We start from the raw sequence: 21,469 nt of genomic DNA on the forward strand, positions 1-21,469 counted from the left end.
AAGCCCCGCGGGGTCCTGCCCCCCCCCAAGCATCCCGCGTGGTCCTGCCCCCCCCCCAAGCATCCCGCGGTGGTGGTCCTTCCCCCCCCCCCCCCCACAGCATCCCGCGGTGGTCCTTCTCCCTCCCCCCCCCACAAGCATCCCGCGGTGGCCCTTCTCCCTCCCCCCCCCACAAGCATCCCGCGGTGGTCCTCTCCCCCCCCCCCCCCACAAGCATCCCGCGGTGGTCCTTCTCCCTCCCCCCCCCCCACAAGCATCCCACGGTGGTCCTTCTCCCTCCCCCCCCCACAAGCATCCCGCGGTGGTCCTTCTCCCTCCCCCCCCCCCACAAGCATCCCGCGGTGGTCCTTCTCCCTCCCCCCCCCCACAAGCATCCCACGGTGGTCCTTCTCCCTCCCCCCCCCACAAGCATCCCGCGGTGGTCCTTCTCCCTCCCCCCCCCCACAAGCATCCCGCGGTGGTCCTTCTCCCTCCCCCCCACAAGCATCCCGCGGTGGTCCTTTGCCCTCCCCCCCACAAGCATCCCGCGGTGGCCCTTCTCCCTCCCCCCCACAAGCATCCCGCGGTGGCCCTTCTCCCTCCCCCCCCACAAGCATCCCGCGGTGGTCCTTCTCCCTCCCCCCCCCCCACAAGCATCCCGCGGTGGTCCTTCTCCCTCCCCCCCCCCCCCCACAAGCATCCCCCGGTGGTCCTTCCCCCCCCCCCCCCCACAAGCATCCCGCGGTGGTCCTTCTCCCTCCCCCCCCCCACAAGCATCCCGCGGTGGTCCTTCTCCCTCCCCCCCCACAAGCATTCCGCGGTGGTCCTTCGCCCTCCCCCCCCCACAAGCATCCCGCGGTGGTCCTTCGCCCCCCCCCCCCCACAAGCATCCCGCGGTGGTCCTTCTCCCCCCCCCCCCCCCCCACAAGCATCCCACAGTGGTTCTCCCCCCCCCCCCCCCCCCCCCCCCCCCCCCCCCCCCCCCCCACTATGTAAGCCACATTGAGCCTGCAAATAGGTGGGAAAATGTGGAGTACAAATGTAACAAATGTGCCTCTAGTGTTCAGCAGGCACTAAAAATGCTAGCACACCTTAGTAAACAGGGCACTAAATGTTTTGTCTCTTGATTTATATCATTTATATCTTCCAAGGCATTCATAGTTCCATTCTCCTCATGTACTGCTTGAAATTAAGACCGTGTTTTTTTCATTTATAGTACTTCACAAGACTCCTACAAACAACAGAGGCTGTATAAGCTTAACGGAATCATATATCAGGTTGGTATATTTACCTTACCTTATCTTTTCATCCGCATTCATTTAAAGCATCAATATTGGTTAATAATTTTATATTCAGGTGCCTAAAATTTCTTATTTGCAGTTCACGCGCTATTTCATTTTTATCTATTTGGTGCCTAAAGCTTCCAATGTGTACTTTTTGTGCCATTTCATTTATTTATTTATTTATTGCATTTGTACCCCACATTATCCCACTTTTTTGCAGGCTCAATGTGGCTTACAGAGTGTTATGATGTAATCATTACATGATCTTAAATACAGTCGATAATAGGCTGAAGGTAGGTGATTTAGATGCAAGGTGCTAGGTAAGGTATTGTGAGAGGTGTTTTTTGATGCACCTGAGTAGTTTGAGGAATGATTTATTAAGGATGGCTTTTGTAGGCTTTGTTGAAGAGATGTGACTTCAAAGGTTTGCAAAAGCTGGTAAGATTGTCCATAGTTTTCAGGGCCAAGGGTAATGCGTTCCATATCTGTGTGCTTTTTATACGCAAGCGTAGTATGGTATGGCTGTTTGTATTAATTCCTTTACAGCTGGGGAAGTTCAGATTAAGGAATTTGCGGGCTGATCTTTTGGCGTTTCTAGGCGGTAGGTCCACTAGGTTTAACATATTAAGTCATTTTTGTTAGCAGTTCTACATCGCCCCCCATGCGTTTTCATCAGAGTAATTGATGATCAATACATAAGTATTGCCATACTGGGAAAGACCAGAGGTCCATCAAGCCCAGCATCCTGTTTCCAACAGTGGCCAGTCCACGTCACAGATACCTGGCAAGATCCCAAAAAAGTACACAACATTTTATACTGCTTATCCCAGAAATAGTGGATTTTCCCCAAGTCCATTTAATAATGGTCTATGGACTTCCTTTAGGAAGATGTCCAACCTTTTTTAAACTCCGCTTAGCTAACTGCCTTTACCACATTCTCTGGCAACGAATTCCAGAGTTTAATTACACATTGCGTGAAGAAAAAATTTCTCTGATTCGTTTAAAATTTACTACATTGTAGCTTCATCGCATGCCACCTATTCCTAGTATTTTTGGAAAGCGTGAACAGACGCTTCACATCTACCCATTCAACTCCACTCATTGTTTTATAGACCTCTATCATATCTCCCCTCAGCTGCCTTTTCTCCAAGCTGAAGAGCCCTAGCCGCTTTAGCCTTTCCTCATAGGGAAGTTGTCCCATCCCCTTTATCATTTTCGTCGCCCTTCTCTGCACCTTTTCTAATTCCACTATATCTTTTTTGAGATACAGCGGCCAGAATTGAACACAATATTCAAGGTGCGGTCACACCATGGTGCGATACAAAGGCATTATAACAGCCTCATTTTTGTTTTCCATTCCTTTCCTAATAATACCTAACATTCTATTTGCTTTCTTAGCCACAGCAGCACACTGAGTGGAAGGTTTCAACGTATCATTGACTACACCTAGATCCTTTTCTTGGTCTGTGACTCCTAACGTGGAGCCTTGCATGACGTAGCTATAATTCGGGTTCCTCTTTCCCACATGCATCACTTTGCACTTGCTCACATTAAACGTCGTCTGCCATTTAGACGCCCAGTCTCCCAGTCTTGTTAGGTCCTCTTGTAATTTTTCACAATCCTCCCGCGATTTAATGACTCTGAATAACTTTGTGTCATCAGCAAATTTAATTCTCACTAGTTACTCCCATCTCTAGGTCATTTTATAAATATGTTAAAAAACAGCGGTCCCAGCACAGACTCCTAGGGAAACCCCACTAACTACCCTTCTCCATTGAGAATACTGACCATTTAACCCTACTCTGTTTTCTATCTTTTTAACCAGTTTTTAATCCACAATAGAACACTACCTCCTATCCCATGACTCTCCAATTTCCTCTGGAGTCTTTCATGAGGTACTTTGTCAAACGCCTTCTGAAAATCCAGATACACAATATCAACCGGCTCCCCTTTATCCACATGTTCACAACCTTCAAAGAAATGAAGTAGATTGGTGAGGTAAGATTTCCCTTCACTAAATCCATGTTGACTTTGTCTCATTAATCCATGCTTTTGAATATGTTCTGTAATTTTGTTCTTAATAGTCTCTAGCATTTTGCCTGGCACCGACGTCAGACTCACCGGTCTATAATTTCCCGGATCTCCTCTGGAGCCTTTTAAAAAAATCAGCATTACATTGGCCACCCTCCAATCTTCCGGTACCACGCTTGATTTTAAGGATAAATTACATATTACTAACAATAGCTCTGCAAGCTAATTTTTCAGTTCTATCAGTACTCTTGGATGAATACCATCCGGTCCAGGAGATTTGCTACTCTTCAGTTTGTAGAACTGCCCCATTACATCGTCAGGTTTACAGAGAATTCATTAAGTGGCTATTTTTTGTCTTTAACTCCATTTTTATGTACTATACCAGTTATTTGTAGACAGTTGTTTTTGTATCATTAATTAGTTGTTGGTCTTTTTGTACTAAAAAATTAAAAAATATAAATGATTGGCTATCACTTGGAAATGGAAAAAATATGTATATTTGATATTATATACATACTGATATACTTTTATGTCTGTTTTATTTATTTAACACATTTATACCCCACATTTTCCCACTAGTTGCAGGCTCAATGTGGCTTACACAATAACATGGGTAGGCTACGGTTCAGTATAATATCATTAAACAATGTCATAGTAAAAAATTAATTGTAAGACAAAGATAATAAAAGATGATCTACACTGGCTACCTGTGAGAGAACGAATCGCATTCAAGATCTGCACTCTGACACATAAAATAATCTACGGCTTAGCTCCGGAATACATGATTCCTCTCATAGATCTCCCACCTAGAAATGCCATCACAACAGCACGCACCTTTTTACAACTACATTATCCATCTTGTAGGGGTGTTAAATACAAGCTTCTTTTTGCCTCTACTTTCCACTACTCCAGCCCGAAGACTTGGAACGCTTTTCCCCTGTACCTAAAATCGCAAGCTGACCACCTTCTTTTCAAGAAGCTGCTGAAAACGTACCTTTTTGAACAAGTGTATTCTATTAGTAATTCTGCTGTTTAGCCATCCTAATTGCTGCTAACGTTTTATCCTTATTCTACTGCTAAATTCATGTGTTGTATCTTTTAACTTTTGTAATTCATGGAAGCCACATTGTGTTTGCATTTGTGGGAAAATGTGGGGTAGAAATGAACCGTAAATAAATAAATAAATAATAATAAAACATTAGGGTCCATAAGTTTTGCTGAACAGTTAAGAAAGAAACTAACGTTTCATTTTATTCATGGTTAATCATTATTTATGTTTTGCCATCTACAATTATAATTTTTTTTGTGAAATGTTCTTATTTGTACTTGTACTCATTTCTCATTAACTACGTAAGGGGGTCTTTTACAGTGGCGTGGTAGTGTTTTTAGTGCGAGCGACTGATTAGCGTTTGCTAAACACTAGAAATGCCTATAGAAATATATAGGCGTCTCTAATGTTTAGCACACGCTACCAATGCTAGCATGCCTTTTTAAAAGGACCCCTAAGTGTTGCTACTAAGCATAGATTTTTATATACATATATAAATATATATCTTTATATAAATATACATATACACTATTGTATATGTATTTTTTTTTTTTACCTGTTGGTGTATTATATGTCCCCTTGTTATTAGCCACATATTTCAATTGAATACATTGTGTATGAATTTACTAATATTTTTATTTTACTAACATCCTCCATTTTAATTTTCTGTGTAGGCCATTTTCAAAGCACTTAGACTTATAAAGTTTTATAGATTACATGTTTTTTTGTCTTCAGATATACAGACCCCTGAAGCAGGCACTGAGGTGTATTTTCAAAGCACTTAGGGCCCTGTTTACTAAGGTTTGCTAGCGTTTTTAGCACGTGCTAAAAACGACCATGTGCTGACTCTAGAGACACCTATAGGAATACATGGTGTCTCTAGTATTTGCACTTGATAATTCTTAGCGTCCATGGTTGTACGTTTGTGAAGCTTGCCGGGTGCCCTTGGCCTGGATTGGCCGCTGTCGTGGACAGGATGCTGGGCTCGATGGACCCTTGGTCTTTTCCCAGTGTGGCATTACTTATGTACTTGTGTATGGACTGATTGGGATCACCAGACGACGCTAAGATTTCTTTGCCTGTGCATCCTGTACCCTCGCCTCTTCCCCCTCTTTCTTATATCTTTCCTGTGTGTATGGTTTACTGTCCTATTTTAAATTGTAGTTCCTCCTCCTTTTCTTCATTGTTTTTATTTAGTCTGTACGCTTCTCTGCTGAGCTTGTCAGAGTGGTCTAGCAAGTACAAATAGTTTCTCTTGGATTTGGTGCAGTATCCGAATATACCAGGGTCTTCGGACTCTCCAGCAGGGCCGGTGTGCAGTTTGCAGGAGAACACTGGAACAGGCGCCATTTTGTCAGAGCTGACTGGCAGTGAGGAACAGCCTGTGATGTTTGCGAGCCCTTGGCCCAGAGGTGGCCACTTGAGAATCACCCAATCACCTCTGAGTGGACCGAGTCCCCTCAGAACTAAGAGTGCTCCCAAGAACTGGACTAGACCACAAGTGGAGATGAACTGAGGCAGCTTTATTTGCAGCAAAAACACAGGGTTAAAAGTGTAGCCAAACGGCACAGAAAGGAAAACAGGCAGCCTAGCTATACAGTCTAACCTAGCTGAAGCAAGGCAAACATGAAACATAGAATGAGGTAAAGTGGAACAGCCTAGCTGTATAGGGAAATCATACATAAGCAGCCTAGCTGCGCATCGCACTACTTGTTCTTACAAGGGAGGGGGGAACACCCCCCTTGGGAAATAGGCTGTGGGCAAGGATATGAAACTTCTCTTGCCAGTTGGACTATTTCATAGTCTCTTTCAGGGTTGCCGGGTTGAAAAAAATTTCCCCACCCAAACGAGCCCAAAACCCACACTAAGTTAAACCCCGCCCCTGACTTCACTAACCTCGCCCCTGACATTGTTAACCCAGCCTCTGTGGGGCTTCTATTGGACCAATAGAAGCCCCAGAAAACCGCCCAATCACCACAATGCAGCTTTTTAAAAGCCGCCCAATTTCCCGCAGCTGGCAAAAATTGCCCGCAGTGGGTCGCGGAAAGCTGCCCAATTGGGCGGGAAACCCGCAGACCTGGCAACCATAGTCTCTTTAGATGAGCAGTTACTTATTTACCCTTCCCCTCACAAAGTACCACCTCATATCACCCAATCAGCAATCCTGCAAGTACATAGGAGTCCTGTGATAGGGTCCTTAGTGTCCTTACCACACTTCTGCTTAGTAACAAACAGCTGGGATGTCATGACAACGGGGGTCTTGTCAGTATGTTTGTAACAAGACGGTTGGGATGTCCTGGTAATGGTCTTTTGTCACTTTCTGGTCAGCCAGAAATTCCTGTCTTGTAACTATCAGTGGAAGCTCACAGAAACAAGCAGACCCAAAAGAAAAGACCAGAAAATCCCAAAACAACCTGCACCGCAGGTGGAGGCAAGAGCAGGACTCACTGCTCACAGAAGACTAGTGATGTCACCTAAGACAAGCAAACAGTCACTGAGGCATCTGAGCCGGATGCTCCCAAGGCAAGCAAAATAAGCAACAAAACCTGAGCCGACGCTCCCAAGGCAAGCAAGGTAAAGAAGCCGATGCTCCCAAGGTACAAGACTCAATGGCCTTGCGCAGCACCCAAGGCCAGGATCAGCCCACGCAGACCCCTCCGCGCTCCAAGCACCGCTCCCTCGTCCAGAAATACCTCACGACGTGGCCTCAGCCGCTGCACCTAAAGCATTCCCCATCATTCAGCCCATACGGTCTCAAACACAGCAGAACGCCACTCGCTGCATACAGGGGTGGGGTGGAAAGGAACTAACACCCCCCCTTGTTTGGCAGGAGTCCTGCAGAGACTTGTGCCTGCATGGCTTACCGAGCAAAAGCCCGTGGGCTAATGTTCAGGGCTTTGTAGGATTGGACCCTTTTGACTCAACTGGGATAAGTACTGTGGCCTGAAACCCAGGAGCAATGCTGGCTAAGGGATTTTACCACAAGGCCTGCAGGCCATGGACTGCCAGAGTCAGGTCTATCAAACGCAAACTTCTGCACCAGAGCAACCTATACCACCTGCTGGAGGAAGAGAAATACTGGTGAGTTCAGGCTGTACCAGCTCTTGTACTGGTGATGTCACTGTAAGACTTTGCTTTCTTTACTGCCATCTGCTGGTAGGGGACACATCACATTGGTCTGGACTGATCTAGTAAGACAAAAAGGAATATTGTTTGAAAGCAGTACCTAGTTATGGGAAGTCATTTTATAGCTATAGTCCCTTGGAAGGGTGTAGATTGCATGGTGTATGCTTCTGAATAAGTCCTTCACAGATGCAGGTAAGAGACTTTATAAGTGTCACAATTTTCCTGGTGTTGAGGAAAGCGGCCAAAGGAGAAATGTGTTTTGGGTGGTTGATTTTGGCATTTGGGAAATGTAAGTCTTTTTGTTTATGACCATCAAATGGAATAGTAAATCCTGCATTGACAGTTTCCTGATGTTTGGGATATTTCTTTAAACATAGCAATATGTTTGTTTATACTGGGTGGGAGACGTATGGAAACATGTGGAAGTACTTGGGGAGGCAGTGGTTGTTTGGCGAAGACCTTGCTTGCTAAATGGTAATTTTGGGTGGACAGTATAACAGACCATGTACCTAGGGTTGAAAGATTTCTTAATCTCAAGACCTAGTTTGCTTAGTTTATTTTGTCTGACATGTTCATTACACCAACCTAGCAAAATCTTCTTTGTAAGTGCCCTACATTTCTGTCTATGTATGACAGCATAATTCAGTTGTGATGGGTCTTTCTTCAAATGCATAAAAGAATGCACCCAATTCAGTATGTTCACAAGATGCTGATTTATTCCTGGGGTAGAGATTGTCCTCCTCTGCTTGGTTTTTCTTTCTGTCCCTACCCTTCACCTTCTCAAAAGTTTCTTAGTGTATGAGGTATTCCTTCCTATAGGGCAATCACATTGACTGCGGACATTTGCAGGCATGGAGCTGCTGTTCCTTAAAAGGATGAGTAGCTGAATTGTGTTTGTTTTGTGTGTGTGTACTGCCTTTTAGAAGAAATGCATTCAAGGTGGAGTACAGCAAGAACAATCTGCAACTCGTGGCTTTTAGATTTTCTCTGTTTTTTCTTTTTAGATAGTGTATAATGGCTGGAGAACAGAAGCCTTCCTCTAACCTACTAGAACAGTTCATTTTACTAGCTAGAGGTACGAAAGGGCCTGGGCTGACCAGTTTAATAAGCCAAGTGCTGGATGCTCCTGGAGTGTATGTCTTTGGGGAGCTGTTGGAGTTACCCAGTGTGCAAGAGGTAAGAAAATTTTCACATCTTTGATATATGGTGCAATACAAACTGTTTACAACAAGCTCCCTGACATATCTCATTATCCAGGGAGAACTGCCATGTAAAGCACACAATGTTTTAACACTGATTGAATCTGCTCCATCAGAATCTAAAGAATTATTTAAGGTGACTTCTCGTTTAACATCGGTGTCTCGGATTAAGGGTAAACTTGATACCGTCTTAATGCATGCTATTTTTTGTCAGGTTTTGCCAAAAAAGTAGCAAATATTGAGAGAGTTGAGGCTCCTGTTCAAGTTGAATGTCCACTGGAGGATATAGGTTTATGGAGGAGTTTAAGTTACACCTCAAAAGGAGCTTATTCTTTCAAAAAAAAAAATTCATTTTGTATTTTGGATCCTTGTCACTCTTCTGTAGTGAAAGCTCTGAAGGATGTAACAATTTGTCAAAACACTAAAGGCCTCTCTTACTAAACTGCGCTAGTGATTTCTGACACAGCAAATGCAATTTGAATGGGCTTTGTTACATTTGCCGCAAGGGAATCACTAGCGCAGCTTAATAAAAGGGGCCATAAGTTAACTAATAAATCTCTTTTGGAGGAAACTACCTGATATCTTGAAGAAAGCTACAGTTAAGCCAAGTCTCAACAAATCCTAGACAGTAGGTTGCCATGGTGCCTAGAAATTGTACCCTGGTGCCTGAGATCTCTTGCCCCCAAATTTTTATTATTTTTGTTCTGCTTCCGAAAGCATTTCCTACCTGCCTGCAGCAGTCCAGCTCACTGTCGTAAGCTTGAGCCACATGATGCAGGAAGCTCGAGTACTGTTGCGGTTTCAAGCCTCACAAGACTTAACTGCAAGAGTACCAAAACTTCCTGTACCACGCGGCTTAAGCTACAGCAGTGACCTGAACTGCTGCAGGTAAGTAGGAAAGTAGCAAGCTGCCCAATGGCACGATGCGAGAGATATTGCATCAAGGCTGGAGGGGGGGGGGTGAGTTTTATGAGACTGAAACTGGGTGAAGGCTGGGGAGGAGTGGGGGGCTATGTGAGAGAGAAGTGAGGACCTATGCCATGATATGTGAAATGGAGTCTTTCTCTCATTGAGTGCTGTTCCAGGAGGGAGTTCCTCACGGCCCTGGATCTCAAGGAGACCTATTTTCATATTCCTATTTGGCCTCCACACCAGTGATTCCTTCGCTTTTCAATTCTAGGGCACCATTACCAGTTCCAAGCAATACTGTTCGGATTAGCTGCTCCCCCACGCACCTTTTCCAAGGTGATGGTGGTGGTAGAGGTGGCTTTTGTTTTAATTCTTCCTTTCTATCCCGGGAAGAATTGCCCCTCTCCCACAATGGACATGTGTCCAAATGGACGAGGGGAGTCTCCCAGAAGGCTTAAAATATATTCCTCTAACATGACCTCTTTCATCTGACTCCTGATATCCGTGAATATCAGTAGATGTGTAAGGGTCCTACCCATAACTAATTTAGGCTCAGGAGGTTAAGCATCCTGCTAGTCATTAGTTAATATATCACCTGAGAATGAAGTCTCCTATCTTGCACCATACCTTCTAACAATTTGTAAGACCAAAACTCCCCCTCTCGTTTGATAGCTTGCCACCTTCTGGAATGGATGATGACAAGCTTGACGAGCTTTGTGTCACCCCTCTCCAGAGGGGGTGACAAGTGGGGAATGTATAATTATAGTACAGCAAGAGGCCCTCACTGGATGCCCACCGGAAGGGTGGAAGGCCAGATTTTAGGACTCAGGCTGTAAAAATACCAGCTTGGTTTAAAAATCTATGACTGGCTGAGCAAGGACGTGCTGTTCCTGCAAGTTAATATGCGTTCTAGTTTAAGATCTATCCACTGGAATAGTGGTGGGCCAAGCTACATAGCTTTGTACAGCTGAAAAGCACTGACTAGGCCTGATAACCTACTAATGGCCTTATAGATGAGTCTTAACAAAATCAGGTACAAATTGAATGTAGCACTTATTAAAATGGAGTTTGTCTTTCTATAAGATGAAACTGAGATCATAAGATAAAAAAAGAGGAAGTGAAACTGATATGCTAAAAATAAGATGTTCTGGCAGAAGAGAAAAACATGTTGACAAAAGAGGAAATTGCACAATAACTTGCACTTGCTAGAACGGAAGCACCTGGCCGGATAGGAAAGTATGATCTCAGAAATTGAGAAATATTAGAAAAAAAGGTACCTCACAATTGACTTGTATTGGGATCTGGGGCTATAAAAGAGATAAGATTTTGACAGAGAGTTGGAGTCCTTCCCCAACACTTCTCGGACGGCAGAGCTCTGTGCAATTGAACCCAGAATCTGTTTGATGTCTGTACTTAATTGAACACTTGGTAAGAATAAAGCCTTCTCTCTGAAATCTATCTCTGTCTTTATTTTCAAGCATTCTTCACCTTTCATTGATACTACAAACTAAGCCACACACACAACTATATAAATTACTGTTGCATTTTAATAGATGTAGATACATAAAGGACCAAGGATTCACTTAGATCCTGATAGACAGAAGGCCATGGTCATGGTCATTACCTTTGAGTTACGCCTTCTGGTGCCTGCACAACAGAAATATTACTGGGATGGAATATCAAAGGAATTTAGTCAGGCGGCCCAACAGATAGTGGAAGCGCAGACCCTTTGTCCCTGGAGAAGGGTATTCCTGGGGCGCAAAGAGGGCCTTTAAAATTTACAGAAGGAGAGAAGACAGATAGCAAGGGTAATTACCTTTATTACATCTTACCACAATAACACAGTAGGATCAGGAATACAAGCAGATAGGTGGACGGCCGGACAGCACTTCGTGTAGCAATTCAGAAGGTCTTCTGGCACGCCCCAAATCTACCCACCTTATATATTCCCGTCTCTCCATTCTAAGTAATGGGGCCCATAAGCTACCATGTTAAGTTGTTTATCCCAAGCTAGCTGACCACAATCTTGCCCAATTGGAAAGTTGACACCCCTTTTTCTTAATCATTTCCTTGCACTTGGCATGACGCATTCATTTCTCAACTTGTTTTTCTAACTTAGATTAGAGAAAATCCCATTTTGCAACAGATACGGTTTCCATCTTAATTCTCAAATTCTCAAATCATCCATTTTGTTTCCATATCTATTGACCTAACTTTTCCAGTTCAAGCCATTCTAGCCTCATTCTAGGCTTGATAACTACACTTGGCCTTTCCATCAGACCTCAGTCTGGGCTAACAACTAGGCCATACTATTCAGCAAGCTCCTAGAGTCAAGTTAGCCATCAGATTTCTGACCTAACCACAAGGAGGGGATCAGGGTGCATCCCTAACTGGACGATTGGCTCATCCGCCACAGGGATGTTTGCAGGCCACTTCCTGGGTCGTAGCTCTTCTACAGCCCTTGGGATGGATCATCGAGTCATCTCATCCCTCTCAGACACTGGAATACCTGGTAGTTCTCTTCTACACTACAGAGGACAACATGTTCTTTTTTTAAATTATTTATTTATATTTTGCAATAATATTCAAGACATACAATCTTTTCAAAACACACCAATAAGTGAAATATAATAAAGAAAAATTATAACAAGGAAAACACTAAATTACAATTGGTGATTTTAGCCCACATTATGGGGATTCAAAGTTAAACCAAAGGGACTTGGCATAATAGGAAACAATTTATTTCCGATCTTTAAACATTACTAAGCATTTACATGGAAAACGAAGCTGAAAACGTGCCTGTAAAGAAAGCACTTCCGTTTTCATTTCTAGAAATTTCTTTCTGCGTTGTTGAGTCCATTTCGATATGTCAGGAAATATAGAAATTTTACCACCAAGAAAATCTACATTTGCTTTCTGAAAATAATTCTTTAACAGCATTTCTTTGTCTTGCAAGAGGACAAATGTCACAAGTAATGTTGATCTCAGTTTTATCTCTTCCCTGGATTGCTCCAGGAAAGCCGTTAAATCTAGCATGGGCGTTTCTCCTTTCGATTGAGGCTCTTGTAAAGTTTCTGTAGTATTTTTCACCGGTAAATAAAATACTTTTTGTATTGGAGGTAACATCTTTTCAGAGTACTTTAATTGTTCCTTCAAAAGTCTGAAGAACATCTCTTTCGGCGAGATCATGGCACACACCGGGAAATTAAGTATCCGTAAGTTCAAATTTCTCATGTTATTCTCTAAATTCTCAATTTTTCTAGAGATCAACAGTTTTTCAGCCACCAATTGCGATTGAGTAGCTTGTATTTTAGAAATATTCTGTTCATTATTCAGTTGTTTAGCGGAAGAAAGTTCCATTTTGCTTTTCATGTCTTTAATCTGAGAAGAATTGTTCAATGATACTGTAATAAAGGATGTACAAACCTTATGAAGGTTTTCTAGAGCAGTCCATATCGCCTCCAGCGATATTTCGGCCGGTCGTTTCAGGGGCTGAAGCGCTTCCGCGCAAAGCAGAGATTCCGCTTGCTGGTCGGCGTCAGTCTCTGGGGCTCGCATTAGCTGGCTCTCCTCCCAATTCTCTCCCATAGCTGCTGTTTCCATCGGAGCCTGCCTCCCCTTCAGGGGCGCTGTACTTCCAGCCTCTGGAAACAATGCTCCGGTAGCTTGTAGGATTGGTGGGGTAGCAGGACCCAGCGGACTGAGCGAAAAATCGCTCTCCAAGCCAGTATTGTCCCTCGTACTGGCAGCGGATATGCCCGCAGGTGTAGACACCAAGAAAGCTGAGATAGATGTTTGCCTCGGTCCTGGGGTCTCTGTCCGAGGCAGAGGAGGTCCCCTCGGTTTCCCCTTTCGCTTAGGCATGCTCTCTCAGAATTATGGGTAAGAAAAAAGAAGATAACGCTGAAATTTGAAAATAGTTCTAGGGAGCAAAAAATCTCTGCTTCCTGTCTATTCGGCCATCTTGGATCTACTCTTCGACCGGACAACGTGTTCTTATTGGACCAGAGACGGCTCAAACGAGGCAAATTTGCCTCTCAATGCAGCCCCCCCCCCCCCCCCAAGTCTGGTATTATGTCCAGGTCTTGGGGTCCTTGGCGGCAGCACTGGAGGTGGTGCCATGGCCACGGGCCCACATGTGACTCCAGCTGTCCCTCTTAAGTCGTTGGTCTCGGAGGACTACAAGCAGCGTCTGCTATGGCAGCCGAGGGCACACCATATTCTGGGCTGGTTGTTGCAGGACTCCAGTGTAATGTGAGCAGCTCTACTAGTGTTTCCTGTGTGAATGGTGGTCATGACTGATGCCAGCCTCCAAGGTAGGGGGTGCACTGTCGCTCGCAGTACGCGCAGAGTCTGTGGTCAGCGACTGAGTCACAGTAACCCATAAACAGATTGGAACTCCGGGCTGTTCACAGGACTGTGGTAGCCTTTCGTGGCCTGGTGGAGGGCATGCCAGTTCACGTACTCTCGGACAATATGATGACGGTCAGCACTCTTCAGGTGCAAGTGGTGGCTCTTGCTTGTTACGAGGCCGTATCTCTAAATCTTTGCTGGCTTTGCACCTGGATGTTGTGGGTTTCCTTCAAGGTGTTTCCCGCATATGAAGTCCACACACACAGTAATTTTACACACATCAATAATTTCACCACATGTACACCTTTACTCACATAAAAATTTCATACAGAATGTTCTCCTATAACTGTTCTGCTGCCTTATTAATCTTCCCGCTGTCTCTTTCCATTGTTCTTCTCAATTGTTCTACTTTCTCAAGGATACTTGACTTTCTTCGCATAACTCCTCAAAATGTAATCTATAACCAAGTTGTTACAAATTGTACTTCCATCTTCCAATATATTGTAAGCCACACTGAACCCGCAAATAGGTGGGAAAATGTGGGATACAAATGCAATAAATAAAAAATAACCCTCTGGTAGTTTGTCCATGTCCAGAGTGGAGTCTTAATGTGGTACTGCCTCCATTTGAACCATTGCGTAAGGCGACGTTTAAAGATCTCGCGCTTAATGTGATAATCTATTGGCTATTTCGTCAGCCCAGGGAATCTCCAAACTGCAGGCGCTCTCTTGCAGAGATCTCTTCCTCTATTTTTTGGAAGCAGGGATTACCATGCGTGTACAGTTCCTTCCTTTCTCCCGAATATGGTTTCCTCTTTTCATCTTAACCAGCTGCTGTTTCTGCCGTCCTTTAGTGAGGACCAGTTTCCATCATTTTTCCGGCTTTTTTTCCAGCTTTTATGCTTACTGGATGATAAGCGGGTCCCCTTTCAGTATTTAGGTTTGACTAATGACTTCCACCGTTTGGATCATCTTTTTGTACTTTTTTTTTGGGGGGGGGGGGGACCTCGCAAAGGAGCAGCAGTATTTAAGGCGACCATTTGCGTGCTGGGTTAAGGAAACTATTGCTTCGGCTTATGTTATCAGTATTGCCATACTGGGGCAGACTGGGTCTGTCAAGCCCGGCATCCTGTTTCCAACAGTGGCCAATCCAGGTCACAAGTTCCTGGCTCTGGTAACCTCGTGGATGGAGGCTCAGTGGTTGCTGCTGAGGAGATCTGTCAGGTAGTGACCCGGTCGTCCGTCCACATGTTTGTCAGACACAATGGCTTGGATGTTGCAGCATGGGAGAGCATGTCTTTTGGGGTATTCCTTCTTGTTGTTCGGGTTTCGGCTTCCCGCCCTGTTTAGGATCTGCTTTGGTACATCCCACATGTCTCGGGATTCATCTGCTGCTGATTCTATGGACTGAAAACTTTTCTTGCTTGATAATTTTCTTTCCTTTAGTCACAAGCAGATGAATCTAGAGTTCCACCCTAGTCTTTTAGCTGTGATAGCTCTCAGGAGCCTTATCTTGAAGAAGTTTTGGCTGCGTTCTATATGTTATTTTTGTGGTTTCATATAGATCGTTCGTGTTTTGAATATTTGGATTCCATATGCATATTTGGGGTTGGTTGTAGGGAGGTAGCTGACCCCCAGTTTGTTTCTGTTTACAAAGCCATCCCCAAACCTTCTGAAGTGGCTGCATCAAATTCCTCCTCCATAACCAAGAGGGAAGATTCCTACTTGAGATTGTAACACAAAATTTGTGGCTAATGGATATATTGGGGATTGTTCGTATAAAATGGGAGGGCAACAGATCATATTTCTTATCTAGTTTTGTACCTGCCTAAAGTGACAGGATTTACTGAGTTAAATCTAAGTTGGGAACAGACAAACCCTCACGTTTTTGAGCATAGGTTAACATGCTAAGCCTAAATTACACTTTGGGTTTCTTTCCACAAAAACAGTAATGTATAATTCTTCTGTCTAGAAATATATTGGGGCTATTTGAAAATATACAACCATTTAGTTAGGACCATTTTAAATAAAGCCAGAAGACCCATCATAAAGTGGTAGCCCTTTCTAATTTTGCAACATCTTAGTTTAATAGTTAATTTAATATACCACCCTTTTTGCGAACAAGTCACAGTGGTTTATAGTTGTGATGTGATCTACAAAAACTTCATTTTTACTTCGTACAGGAAACTGGAGGACTTTGGAAGTTGAATTCCCAAGTAACTTGTCTCCCCTCACCCACTGAAATAGAAAACCCTCTTTCCAATCTTTCCTGGGCTATAGTAATGAGTATGGCCAGGGCCGCAGAGGGTTGGGGGGGCAAAATGGCCCGGGCCCCCTCTCTCCTGCTCCTGCTAGGACTCGAGTGATGGCGTCCCAGCAGGAGAGATGAAAAATTCCAGCGCCGCGGCCAGGCCCCCCTTGGAGGCTGGGGAGGATCCAGAGGAGCACCTCCAGTGCTGCTCTTCTGCCCAACTGAGCGTGCTGCTTTTCCTCTCAGGAAAAGCAGGCAATCGGCAGAAGAGGGCAGCTCTAGAGGAAGGTAGTTTGCAGCAGCGATCTGGGGTGGGGGGAGAGGCTGGCGACGATCCAGGGGGCTGCGGCCCTGCCCTGGGCCCGGTCCAGTATTTCTTGAGCCCTGAGTATGGCCACTATGTTTCCATAGTTAAACTTCTTAAATTCCATTAAAACTGTGAATAAAGAACTCGCTGGATCCATTAAGAATAAAAAGAAAATGTCATCTACTAAAGCTAAACTCTTAACATCCTCCTGCCACATTCTAATACTCTTAATTGTAGAGTTTTCTTATTTTGCGAGAATGGCTCTAAAAATAAGGGAGAAAGGGGACAGTATTGAGACCTTTTAAAGATTGGACTTGAAACCAAAACAGACTTAGGGGTTTAATTACTGCCAACTGTGAGTATAGTGCAAAGGACAAATTATATCCAAAGGTAAGAAGTTTGGAACCTTTTTATAAAGTCAATAAAACCTGAGGTATTTGCAAACTTATCCGCGGCAATGTTAAAGTTGCTAGGAACAATAGGAGGTCACCTGCAAGTTGAGCAGAGAAATCACTACTGGTAGACTTTTCAGACTAGCCTTCACCATAGCAGAATTAGCTACAAGGGTCACCTTGATTGCGGAGGCTTGACAGATGCTAAAGAAGGCAGGGATCCCTGGCACCCTAGAGATTGCAGATATGGTGGTGAAGATGCAGCCAGGGGAGTACCCAAGATGCAGAATGACGAGAGGCAGGAAAAGACTGGAACAGAATTCAGTGGCAGAAATGACACCTCTTCTTAAAGCTAATGTAATAGAGGACAGATGCAATAGGAATTAGACTAAAATAGTTGGACATAAGGATGCTAAGCGATCGTTTTAAGAGGGCTGATATGCTGAATAATTGGTTTATAGGTTGATGGTTAACCGGAATTGATAGTTTGTGTTTTTCTTCAAATGTCCCAACCATTTTTAAATCTTGGGAATGGGGTTGACTCCTGGGTTTGGCAGCCTGAGTATTGAGGTTGCAGACCTGGACATGGGTTAGGGAATGGGAGGGAGAAGGGATTAAGGTGACAGAATAAGATCTGCAGGAGGGAATGTGGGGAGGTAAGAATGTAAGTATGGAGTGTGGGAGGTAAATGAGCTATTGAATGAGACTGGAGAAGTGAGTGTATTAAAATCGACAGATTTTAGTTTAGTTTGTGGGAGTGATTAAGGCCTTTGACACTGAAACTAAAATTCTTTTCTTTTCCACAGAAGAAAAAAGTTGTCTATATATGGAAATAAGATTGGCTAAGGCAGGAGACTCATTTTAGGAGGAGAGGCAAAGATTTCTCTATTATAACTATGTGCCTTAAATGTGGAGTATCAAAAAGGGAAGGGGAGGCAGCATTAATCTAGCATATTAGAGTGTAGATACAGGAGGTTAAAAAGGATTTGACTGAATGGTCATTGGTGGTGAAAGCTCGATATAGATCAATCAAATGGTCATTTACCCTACTTACAATGTACAACAAACCCCTCTCTTCACCAACCTATCTCTGCAGATAGGGCAGCTACAGCAGAGGGAAGTCGTGTGTTGGGAGGGGACTTTAATCTAATCCTGCATTGACAGCTCCCAGTAAAATGAAGGTAGTGGGTGGGGCCCAACCAGTACTGCAAAAGATGATAGACTGTGGTAGTGTGGGTGGCAGACTGGCATGGAGCCTCAACAAACATGGCCACCAGAGGGTTGCAAATAAAACAAAAACGCCTTATTTGTTCAAAATAAAACTTGTTCCCATCAAAGACAAAGTAAGTTGAGAATTGAAATATGTTTGACAATTTAAAACATAATCTTCCTGCACCCTGTTCTGACAACTCCAGAGTCTGTATGACTAGTCTCCACAAGTAACCAAAAGTAGCTTTAACCAGGCTTCCAAGGATTAGTAACTTTCAGGTTACCAAGGTAAAACTTGGCCTGCCTGACCTACAGGGGGGAAGCAAGAGAAGGGAGAGTACGGGAAAGAGATGCTGAACCAAGGGGATGAAGGACGAGGGAGTGAAATCCTGAACACACAGCGGAGGAAGGGATGGGAAACACATTGGTGTGGCGGAGGAAGAGAAGAGGGAAGCTGGAATAGAGGGGAGAAGATGGGCATGGAGGGAAGCATAGGGACAGGAACAAAAAGGGGAGATGCTACATGCGGATGGACACAGAGGAGCAATGCCAGACATGGGAGGGGATATATGGACACAGAGGGAAGACGTTAGACATGGTGGAGAATAGGAACGCAGAAGGGAGATGCTGGACCTGTAGAGGAGCATAGAGACACAGGTGGAGGGACATAGAGTGGTGGTGATGAGTCCGGGGAGATGCACAGAGAATATGCTGGACAGGGAATTATAGGGGATACAGAGAAGAGATGCTGAACATGGGGAAAGATAGGTACACAGAAATGGAAGACAGATGGTGAGCATGGAGAAAGAAGAAACATCAAATGGGCAGGAGACCCTGGTGAGTGAGTTGAGAAGAGAGAGGGAAACAAAACCCACAGCCTGGGACCAACATGATTTGAAAAATTAAAATGAGAACAAAAGGTAAAAATTATTTTGCTATTTTGTGATTAGAACGTCAGATTTGAAATGTGTACTCTACCAGAGCTGGTTTTAGTTGTGGCTAGGGCCCAAGGCAGAAATTTGGGAGGGGATCCCAAAGCCCATTACTATGTCGTACCTTCATCAGCTTCCAGCAGGCTTAGGGGGCAGTTGTCCTAGTTTCACTCCCCTAACACTATCCCTGGCATATGTGATCTTTATATTTTGCATGGTATAGGAGGAAATGCATCTCTTTCTATTTCTTTGGTGTGGCTTCTTGGGGTTTTGGCTTAATATATGTTACATAATAGCTGACCAAGAATGAATTTGACATTTGTGTTCGATGTGTGTGAGCGAGGTATTCTGTTAGCATGGATTTTTTTATGTAGCATTCTGTAGTAATTTGGCTTGTTCAGTTTTCCTGATAGTGGAGGGGGATGTTTGTGAGAGGAGACAGGAATGTTGTTGATCCTTGTTCTGTATTGTTTGTGATTTTATAAAATGACTGTTGTACAGAATATTGTTTCTTTTTATACTTTTAATAAAATGATTTAAACAAAAAATCATAGCTGTTCAAGGCTTGTGCAGATGGGATCCGACAGAGCTTGCGGGGATGGGGCAGGAACAGGGACACATTTTTGTCCCAGCGTCATTCTCTGTGTTGCAACATCCTCCTCCAGCCTGTTTAGTTTGCTTGTTCAGGAATGAATAGGTGGCTTAGTATGATGTCAGCACAGGTAGCTGAATGTCTGCCACTGACTGTCAGCACCAGCATTGAGGATCTGCAGACTTGAGACTTATCTTATGGGAACATATGATACGATCTACTCTTTAAGACCCCTTTGAGAATGTGGAAACTGATGCTTGATTGTTTTTATATCACTGAAGACTTTATTTTTTTGTCTCCTAGCTTGCTCAAGGACCTAACGCTGCATACTTTCAGTTGTTGAATATTTTTGCATACGGGACATATCCGGATTATGTAGGTAAGGGACTAACAGGCTCCAAAGCAAACCATTTTTGTATAGAAATAAAACATGTTGATGTCTGGCTTTGATAATATGCTCTGTACTGTGTGGCAAGGCCAAAGGTCAGATGATCAAAGCGCCTTAGTTAGTGATATACCCAGATATTACCCAATATCTGTAGTGGTCTCATGCTACTTCAAAGCAGGTTGTCTCTGTATATTGTGTTCATCTTGGTACTTCTAATGTGCCATTACAATACAGGAAGGGGGTCAGTGTCATGGCTTTGATACTGCTAAAGTGGTTTGTATGTATTATATGCAGATACTTTGGCCGTCCCTAGTGTACCTGGAGCAGTGGAGGGTTAAGTGACTTGCCGAGGACCAGAAGGAGCTTCAGTGGGCCTAAAATTATAGTTGTGCTTTATAATTTTGGCTTGTTTTATTGAGCCATTAATATGCAGCAAGGGATCATAATACTGTGATGACATTGCAGGTGGTGCTGCACCAAAGCTGAGAATCCAGGCATGCCTTTTGCTACTCATTTAGTAATCCTAGTAAGATGATGCAGTCCCTGGCCGCTAGTCACCGTGCACTCTTTTGGGCATGTGGGATTGTTTCTGCTCATACAATTATTATACCTTTGACCATGTCTCACAATCTCCTTATGCTCATTCCTCAATCTCTTCCTCTCCATCCTTCCTACTCCTTACCCCTCCCAATCTCTTCTCCTTTTGCTCATTGTATCTTTGTTTACCTCTCCATGCTCAATTTACATATCCTTAAAACTCCACTACCACTAAGACTTTGTAATTCTATTTACTATGTAAGCCGCATTGAACCTGCTATGTGTGGGAAAGCGCGGGGTACAAATGTAATTAATAATAATAATACAGTACCTATGGGTGTTGTGTTTATCAATGACACAACTTGTTTGTTTTATCTTGTGGGATCTGAGTGGTGCTTTTAATACCTATTTAATGGTCTTGTGATATATCAAACATATAAATGGCAAGTGACCGACTCACCCGCAAATGCGCAGTAGAGATTTCCCTCTCTATCCCGCGCCCCGCGTCAAGACGTGATGACGTCAGAGGGATGGAACAGAGAGGGAAAGAACACTGCGCTGAGGAGTGGACCTGGAACACGGAAGGGGAGGGAGGGAACCGCGAGGTCACTACGCCCCCCCCCCCCCCCCCCGATGCCGCAGCCAACCTGGGCCTGGCCTCTCCCTCCATGAACTTACAGGCGCCGAAGCGCAGGCAGGCAGATCGCCTCCCTCGGCCTCCTGCCCTGCCTGTGTCCCGCCCTCGCCGACGTTACGTCACACGAGGGCGGGACACAGGCAAGGAAGAGAAGAAGGCCGACGGGAGGCGATCTGCCTGCTGCGATTTCGGAGGTGAGGCACTGGAAGCTCATGGAGATGAGAGCCCCCGCCCATGGGATGGGGGCTGGCGTTGACCCCAGGAGTGGGGAGCGGTAGTGGCGACATCGGGGGGAGG

At 44.3% G+C, this 21,469-nt stretch overlaps 1 protein-coding gene across 1 annotated transcript in view; it reads left to right on the forward strand.

Annotated features, from left to right (window-relative positions):
* The first annotated feature begins 1,193 nt into the window (after positions 1 to 1,193).
* The window catches only part of LOC115458691 (COP9 signalosome complex subunit 7b-like), a 43,007-nt gene continuing 22,731 nt past the window's right edge, over positions 1,194 to 21,469 (forward strand). Inside the window, exons 1-3 of the mRNA XM_030188518.1 lie at positions 1,194 to 1,256; positions 8,472 to 8,643; positions 19,914 to 19,989. Of these exons, the coding sequence (XP_030044378.1) occupies positions 8,482 to 8,643; positions 19,914 to 19,989 (238 nt within the window). The 5' untranslated portion in view covers positions 1,194 to 1,256; positions 8,472 to 8,481. The remainder of the gene's footprint in view (positions 1,257 to 8,471; positions 8,644 to 19,913; positions 19,990 to 21,469) is intronic.

Source organism: Microcaecilia unicolor, unplaced genomic scaffold (assembly GCF_901765095.1).
Source record: "Microcaecilia unicolor unplaced genomic scaffold, aMicUni1.1, whole genome shotgun sequence".
NCBI classification, from domain to species: Eukaryota; Metazoa; Chordata; class Amphibia; order Gymnophiona; family Siphonopidae; genus Microcaecilia; species Microcaecilia unicolor.